Source organism: Morone saxatilis, unplaced genomic scaffold (assembly GCF_004916995.1).
Source record: "Morone saxatilis isolate NCDOM2014 unplaced genomic scaffold, NCSU_SB_2.0 Contig4, whole genome shotgun sequence".
Classification (NCBI taxonomy): Eukaryota; Metazoa; Chordata; class Actinopteri; family Moronidae; genus Morone; species Morone saxatilis.
In genome coordinates this window covers 7783418-7792524 of record NW_023339984.1, presented here as the reverse complement: position 1 = coordinate 7792524, position 9107 = coordinate 7783418, and the positions used below count along the sequence as shown (strand labels likewise).

At 39.2% G+C, this 9107-nt stretch overlaps 1 protein-coding gene across 6 annotated transcripts in view; it reads right to left on the bottom strand.

Annotated features, from left to right (window-relative positions):
- Positions 1-9107, bottom strand: part of kcnip4 (Kv channel interacting protein 4) — a 130137-nt gene that overhangs the window by 3471 nt on the left and 117559 nt on the right. For all 6 annotated transcript variants that reach the window (XM_035675333.1, XM_035675339.1, XM_035675334.1 and 3 more), the window contains 6 exons: positions 8350-8474; positions 2622-2691; positions 1977-2047; positions 1174-1281; positions 207-311; positions 30-92 (listed from right to left, as the gene is read on the bottom strand). In XM_035675333.1, coding sequence (XP_035531226.1) covers positions 30-92; positions 207-311; positions 1174-1281; positions 1977-2047; positions 2622-2691; positions 8350-8474 — 542 coding nt within the window. The remainder of the gene's footprint in view (positions 1-29; positions 93-206; positions 312-1173; positions 1282-1976; positions 2048-2621; positions 2692-8349; positions 8475-9107) is intronic.

Here is a 9107-nt window from a genome sequence, read left to right as displayed (position 1 = left end):
AAAGAGATGTGTCGGGATATCCAGCTTACATTTTGGCAGCAGTCGATGAACTCGTCTATGGTTACCACTCCATCTTTATTTTTATCCATCTTCTGTTGGAGACAGAGGGAAGGAAAGATGAAAAACAAATATAGGGAAAGTTTCTAAAGCCTCATCGCTGTGACTGACAGTCGCAGCACAGTGAATGCTGCCAACCACACACTTGCCTGAAAGAATACTTCTACGTGCTGACGAGGCGTCTCCTCTTTGAGAACAGGGTATGTGCATTTTCCCATCATGTCGTAGATGGCCTTCATGATGTCTAGCATTTCCTATGACATGCGGAAAAAGGGTCAGTTCACCCAAATTACAAAAACAAAAAACATTGGAAAATGGGAAGCTATGCAGGTCATTTTGAGATTTTGGTCTATCACTTTTAGGTATTTCTGCTGATACTCCAATATAATTGTGCTGAATGGAATTTTATTAATGGTGTTCAAAGATTTAAAAAATGACATTTGGAAAGCTGAGAATAGCAGTGTTGGCGTGTTTTATTGAAACTACTTTCCACTGAAAGAAATAGTCCCCATGACATTCCCTCTAGCACCACCATGAGGCTCACATTTGTGGTTTTGAGAGAAATGTCTTCACAACTATTGGATGGATTTCAATTACATTTGGCAGCCTCACTATCTCCCTCAAGATGTTGTTGTAATAACTTTGGTGATCCCCTTATTTTGCATATTATATTATATTATAATTATAATTATTATATTATATTCATCAGGTCATTGTTTATTCACTTTTATAGGAGTGCGAGCCTTTAGTGCTAATTAGCAAATTTAAGCATGCTAATATGCTAAACTATACATCGTAGTTTATGTCTATTTTGGTAAGTCTTGTTTATTTATGTTCATTCTGTGTTTGTACATTGAGAGCAACATAAAACCGGAGTCATATTCATTTTATGTGTTCTGATTCTGAGATGTTGAACATGGTTAACATTACACCTGTCACACACGTCTACACAAATTGTCGATTATTTTAAACAAAACCTGCATGGCGACGTACTTTCAGCAATACTGACAATCACTTAACAATGTGAGCCTTGAGATCTAGTTCATATGAAAGGTGGATAATGGGTATCTCAGTTATTGGCTCATTTCACCGTTGTCACAGTTTAAATGGACATACCTCTTTAGTGATATATCCATCTTTATTAATATCATACAGGTTGAAAGCCCAGTTGAGTTTTTCCTGGATTGTACCTCGCAGGAGGATAGAAAGGCCCATAACAAAATCCTGCCGTGAAAACAAGATTTACTGAGAATTATACAAAATAGATTTAAAAACAAGCTTTTTGTAAACAGCAAGTACTTGAAAACCTTTGACATCAACAAAAACATCAAGTATTCACTGTGCACATGTAAATGTAGGTAGTATTTCATACATCGTTTCTACAAGGATATTATGTCAGGTATTAAATAGAAAGAAATGATGAAACAGCAAGAGCACAAACAAAAAATCTAAAATCTCTCGTTATTCAAATTATTAACCAACTCATAATCTGTGTCGGCCCCCCGGGAATCCCTTTACTTTTGAACAGAATGGACTGCACATTAGCCAGTGAAACTGTGGTTTGGCATAATGACAGCTTTTACTGTCCTAATAAGCAAATATATGCCCTTCATAAATATTAATCATGAGTTGATAGCAACTCAAGCAGACTTGCTTGGGCTAAATTAAAATTATTGGGGTTGGTGGTTACATAATGCTCCAGTGTAATGCCTTGTGCCTAGTTTGATAGAATTTTATAGCAAATGAACAAGGTTTGCCTTTATTTGAAATGGTTAACATTCCTAGCATACACAGTGTACTAGTTACTGAGATGAAGATACATTTCTTTACGTAGGTGTTATCTTGTAGCAATGGGAAAAGCACATGTAGCCATGTATCTGATACTTTGCAACAGTAGGAATAGAACACCAACAACTTACCTCAAAACTCACAGAGCCATTGTGATCTGTGTCAAATGCATTGAAGAGGAAATGTGCATATGTTGAAGCATCTATGGAGAGAACAAACAGGCGTGGAATCAAAAAAGGGTCTGCAGTGATCACAACTCAATTAGAAACATCTACTGCAAACAAAAAATGGTTCAAGGGAAAGTTTTGTAGCTTTTGAACAACTTCAAAGTAAAATGTTCCTCAAATTGTTTTTTTCTTCTTTTATGATAAGAGAAGAACAATATGCTTAGAGCTAAGAGTTTTATCATTGTTTCCTGTGTGGTGAGCCATTATTTTACTGGTCTGCCTTTCTTCTCTCTGAACAGATATATCAAAGCCTCCTAATGTTTTCTCTCTTGTTCCTCGGGTAGCATCTTTGCATAATGATGAGAGCCAACAACAACCAACCCCAAGCTGCATATTTTCTCCCTCTCCCTCTCCCTCTCTCCCTTTTTTCTCTTACATTTTCTTGGATGGAAATTTAACTTAAAGTACTCTGGAATTGTTTTTTTGTGAAATTGTAAAAGAATTTGTGTCGTTCCAGCGCACAGAGAAGGTAAGAGACAGCTGTGAGAGGCAAGGCAAGCTGCAAATACAAAGCAGTGGGCTCCTTCTGAATAAGAGCATGGTACAAACCTCCTTGTGGAAAGAACTGCGAGTAGATGTCTTTAAAAGTTTCTTCGTTGACGACTCCACTGGGGCATTCCTGGAAAACAAAATGGATTTGCACAGGTCACTCAGCATCTATATTAAATACTTCCTCCTGTATTAAAGTCCTTGCCTTAAATCTGAGTTTAAAACATGCCAATCATGATCCCATATACAGCTTAAATAAGTATGACTAAAACCTGAAACCTCCAGTTCACTTCACTGAAAAATAAATTTTCAGTGTAGAAGGAAACATTTAAAAACAATACTTGCATATTCATAGATTCTGGGAAGAAGCAGATGCAATGTTAAGAATTTTTAAATAGTTTATTTCCTCTTATTCATGAAAAAACATATCAGACATTCTTTTTAGAGGTCACCCAGTTCTAGTGTGGCCAAACATTACCTTAGTTTTTCTTTTTTTAAATAAATATTTTCTTGCCAGATCAACTTAACAGCAGCTGAAAATGTTGTTAATGTTGACCTCAAGTGATTAAACCTGTTACCTTGCTTCAGTGATGTAGGAGTGTACTCCTGGGTGTGTTAAGTACACCGTGATATCATTTTGGATGCGGCTAAAGGTGCAACTGCCCTGAAATTTTCAACCAGAGAGGGCAGCGAAAAACTGTATTTCAGTTTGATGTCAAGTTACTCTCTAACTTCAATTAATAAATAATACATTTTCCACAGCCATTCAAAGTCACCCACCTGTGGTTGTCTGGTAGCATTCAGTGGGAAAAGGCTGAATACTCTTACATAACACCTTCCAAGAAGGATGCTTTTGTCTCCTTTATAAGAAAAGGGCCAACCAAAGACTTGGTGGATGACCTTATTCAGAGCAGCTTAGTGATAAATGCAGCTAGTTTCACAGGTTCAATTTCTGCTTGGTGCGAGGCTGCACACTCTGGCAGGATATTGAAGCTTTGGAACAGATGAAATGCTCCGGCTATATAGATGATTTCCAAGCCGAGGGCACATGCGTCTCTGGGTTTTCTATAGAAATAAATAAACCATGGCCACAATGGAGGTTGTTGTAGGAAATCAAAGATAAGGAACAGATTGTACATGGGGTGGATGCAATAACATGAACACCTCTCTGATACAGTGTAAACATAAATCAGACAGCTAGAAAATAAAAAAATTGAAAATATATCTATGCACGTCAATACCTTTATCTGAAAATTACATTTAAAACAGTCTAACTAAACTAAGTAAGAGTGTTTTATCCACTCAGTTATTTCCTCCATGTCTATGGGATGTGAGAATCACAGGGTACACTGGGTTTCCTCCTTACTGTGACCATGTCTGATCAGCCACTTTGGGGAAACAGAGCTGTGGGTGTGAAAAAATGAAGATGAAACCTTTTTGTTTTGCTTCAAACAGGCTCCTTGTGTTTCAAGCCAAACGGATGCTGCAAGGTTGTCTGCATGAGTCCCCAGACACTCTTGATCTGTAGTCTCACAGACCCAGTTACATATCTTGTGGGGTGAGATGAGGTCAAGGATTTGGGGGAAGTTAGGGAGACAGAATGAGCACAAATCTGTCTTGAAATTATACTTCTGCAGTCTCAGACCTGATTTAATGAAGTCTGTGAGTTTGTGGAGTGTGTTGTGCTGTTCACGTTAAACTGGTATATAAATCCAAATGATGTATCATGTAGAAAACTGCTCTACACAGTGGACGGACTAAACAGCACTAGAATTATATTGGAGATTGTAGCAAGGATGAGAAAACGATTCAAGCGGTTTGAAATTCTTGATTTGACCTTTTTGAGGAATATCATTGTAGGGAAAAAAAGAGCAGGTGCAAATTTTAAAGGAATAGTTTGAGAAATTCACTCATTTGCTGTCTTTCCGAGAGTTAGGTGAGAAGAGAAGAAAGATACATGTCTTTGCATTAAAATGTATAACAGTTAGCTTAGCATACAGACTGGAAGCAGGGGGAAACAGCTAGTCTGGCTTCGCCTGATGGTAAACCAAGACCAAGAGTCTGCATGCTAATAAACTCACAGTGACAATGCTAATATGTTGATGTTTTCTTGGTACAATGATCATTATGTAACCATGCAACATTTACTAATTACCCTCGTTCCCCATTTTTATTGTGTTAGCATGCTACTATTTGCTAATTCGCACTATACACAAGGTACAGCTAAAGCTCATGGGAATGCCAATAGTTCTACAGGTATTTGATACAAAAAATCAACCTGATGATGGCGCTAGATGAACATGAAGGGGGAAAAACCAGCCTACCAGCACCTCTTAATGCTCACTAATTAACACAGTATCTAATAAGTTTAATCCACACAGAAACCGAGGTGTAAAAACAACATGTCCTGGCTTTAAGGGGTTTGTGTTGTAATATTTCTTGGCTGGGTATGGTGACTCCCATGACAAGCTAACTAGGGTAACCTTCTCTTGGCTGTAGCTTCCTACATCGATCTTTTCATTCAAGTCCTGGCAAGAAAGTGAATAAGAGTATTTCCCCAAATTTTATTTTGAGTATACTAGTTTGTGAAACAAAGACAGCGGAGACGTTCATGTTGGTAGAACACCTTGAACACGAAACATTTCCACTCTTAAAGCAAAGTTGCTCCACAGCATCATTGTACATTTGATTCAGGCAGTATTTCTTTGTTGCTTAGAAGAGCTTCCGTTAATTAGAGCATTGTTTATGTTCCGCAACAGTGCAGTAAATTGGCTGTCAACAGTCAACCTTTTGTTGAAGTAGTGCAAAGAAATGTCATGTAATTAAGTACTTAAAGTGAGGGGGGGATTTTTAAAACATGTAATTTCACCTCGCCTGTAGAGTCTGTGCACGCCTCTGTGTGTGTGTGTGTCTGTACACGGATGTGCAATTATAGCTGTCAACAGTAATAACGCACTGATTAAGTGTGACAGTAATCTACGAATGGCTGTGTTCTAAGTCAGCTTCTACTTCTTCCTCGCTAACTCCTCACAAACCTGAAGCAAAATGAAGGTCAACAAAACTTTGTGATTGTTGAATTGAGTCTCACACTGACGGCAGAATTCATCTGAACATATTTTATCGTCTCTGTTCAGCCTCATGGTGACAGTAGCGAGGGAGGCGGTTTTTCCAATTGAGAATGAAGCCAGTGTGTTATCTAGTTATTATCACGTACAACACAGTGCCTCTGCAATTCAATTTAAAGTTCAGTGAAATAGTTACACTCACTTGATGCCCGAACTGCCTTAAGGTCCCGTCAGGATAAACTTTGATGTCGCTAAGCTAAAAGTCGGGACCTCATTCACACACTGCTTTTGGGAAAGCTGTTTTCTTGCAATGCATTTTTCTCTGCATCAGTTCAGCACTGAGAGGAGGAATTTTCCTAGGCATCTCAGGGAACATGGATGTTAATGGAATTTGTGAAGATGCATTTATAATTGTTTATTTTTTACCTGTCATCTCCAATCTTTTATTGGAGTTTTTCCTATCTGTATATTCCCTCATCCACCTCCAAATCAAAACTGAAATAATAGGAGAAGAATAGATAGACTAATATAAGAAGCATGTTATGTATAATGATAAAAAATGAGGGTGTCATTTTCCACTTGCTCTTGCATGTTGTTTCATTTTACACATTACTCAGTGCCAATCCCATTAGACAGAGTAAGAGGTCAGAAAATGTATTTGTATTCATTTGATATGCTTGTAGAATTTGCTCATCCATGATAATAAAATCAGAAATACAATCTGTGAAATTCCTTTCCGAGGCCGGTGAAGCGATGCGGCAATAAGCAGTGTGGGGAATGAAATAAACCTGTGAACAGAGGCATCGTCGCTGATGGAAGAGAACTGTGAGATCCTAATCTAATGCCTGAGGCAATGCCCCTGACTGCGAACTGTGAAAGCCCAGCAGATTAAGCCAGACGTGAGGACAATATAGTGTTATTTCCAGTAATTTGGGGTCAAGGGATTTATGAAACAATGGATTCTCTCATACCTTTAAGGTGACCTTTGCTCAAATTCCACCTTAAGAGCCAGACCCAGAGCCAGAGGTCTTGTTTTGGTCCCTGCAAGACATATTGCTGAATCTAAGGCAAAGCTCCACTTTGACCACCTGCACTACAAGTGAACGACAAGTTTGTTGTTAAGAAAGACGACCTCAGCCTGCCACCTGCATTAAAGGCATTTGATTTGCTTCGAAACCCTGGACGTCAAGGACAAAGGGCCAGATTTCTCATCTTGGGAATGATGCCAGCTTCTATTACTGGCTGGCCTTAAAAGCTCGCATTTATTTTGCCAATGTCACCAAGTTGGAGCACGATAGAGATGAGCTGTTTGACCCTGGCAGCTAAAAATGAGCTACTCTATGGACTCAGTGATGGACAAAAGCTGTTTAGTAGCTGTAATTTAAATTCCATGACTTTTTCTCTTTGTCAAATTTGGACTTAGGCCACAAACTCTGTTTAATTACACAGCAGTAATGATTAACTCTGAATGAAAATGAAAAGGAGGTTTATCCTTAGCACATAAAATAACTGTAATGTGTGTTAAAAGCAACAGCTGAAGCTGAAAGAATTGTCATTTTTTTATTTGGTCATTAAAACGATTGGACAAAATTCTGACCTGATGGTGGCGCTAAAATCACAAGGGCCACCAAGTTACTACATTTTCATCCTGAATATCTACACCCAGTTTCATAGCGTACCAACCAATCGTTGTTCAGACATTTTACTCAAATGTCAACCTCGTGGTGACCGTAGAGGATAACTGAGGGGATCACCCTTAACTTTTAGGATAGGTTGTCTGGGAGGACATGTCTGTCTAAAATGTTGTGCCTTTCCATCTTGAAAATATTGAGATATTTTAGTGGTAGGTATAATTTAATTGCAATCCATCCCATACTTCATGAGATATTTCAGGCTGGACCAAAGTGGTGGACCGACCAACTGACCGACCGACATTGCCATTTCTAGTGTGGCTAAAAATACAAAGTAAAATCTGTAATGTGAAAAAAAACTGGAAGGGTGTCTATAAACATATGCAATATTCTCTCCCTCGGCGTCAGAGGAAGTTCGGTAGAGTGTGTGGCACAAATTAAAGGCCTCATTAGTACACTTCTTACCTCTTTCTCTGTCTCAAGTGGAAGCGGACTAATGGGCAGGCTTTGCAGGGACTTGGCTGGAGCATAGTGCAGGCTCAACAGGAAACTGAAGCCCCATGGGAATTTCACTATCACAGGACTCTCGCTATCGTCCTCTCTTTCATTGCCAGACAATTTGGGTTGAGTTAATTCTGGGTCATCTCATTACGCCTCACACCAGAGGTGACAATGAAGTGAGGTAGTTTCATATGGGCTGCTCTGGAGGACTCTGACCTGATTGCTCATCAGTAATCTTCCACAGTGTGTGCAAGATATGACCTAATTATCCTTGGCACGATGTACAGAAATTTCAATTTTCTGTGGTAAGCACAATTGGACATGATAACATTTAGTGCAAAATGTAGATGATTCAGCAAAATAGCATTCCACAGATGCTTTATTATTATTTTAGGAAGGAAGTGGAGCTGTAGAAACTTTAACACCCCTGCAAACTTTAAAATATTAAAAAAAAAAGAATAAATCAAATGAAATCAAAAGGAAACATGTTTTTTTGATGTCCAAAAGAGAGAGAGAGATGTCCAAGAAAGAAGCCTACTGAGGTGTACATTATGTATAGTGCTGAGGCTGCATGGTGGCCTCATCACTTACGTTCTTGAAGCCGCGGTAAAGGATCTGTAGCTCCTTGCGGGAGAAACGTGTCTGGGCTTCAAGCTGTTCCAGGCCCTCTGGGCGATGGCGGACTGCAGATAGTTCAAGCTCATCTTCGACACTGTCTGGAGAGGAGGAAGAGGAGTTGGAAGAAGGTCAGATGTGAACAGATGCTGGGGAGAGTCTTTGCAAATTAGCATTTTTGAGACTAGAATTTGAAACATCCCATTACACTTCCAAGTATCAGAAACAGCTGCACAAATACACCTAGACATTTGCAACTTATTTATCAAAAACAGCCACATTTCGGCATGAAACAGCCACACATTCCAAGTAACCTTGTCAAATAACAAAGAAAATCAGTGATTTCAATTTTCAAGCCGATTTTTTCTTCATTGTATCAACTTGTTTGATTTGCAAACATGAACTCACAAAAACCAAACAAAAATCTGAATGCCATCTTCTTCTTTACACCAAACACGACAGCAGTGGTAATTAGTGTTATTGTCGCCCAAGAACAAAGTCCTCGTGGCAGAGAGCCTCTTCATGAAGGAGGGCAGCTGAACCCTGTGAAACTTTTTAATGGGCCTGTAATGATGGCAGATGCTGTCTTGGCCCTGTCATCGACTGCACTGTGCCCGCAGCCCCGTGTTTGACTTGGCCTGTTGGCACAGGGCCTCTCATATACCTGAAGTGTGACACAGTGTCTAAATGCCTCATTAGCTCCATGGGTCTTATTGTGGCCCTCAGCCAAAAGG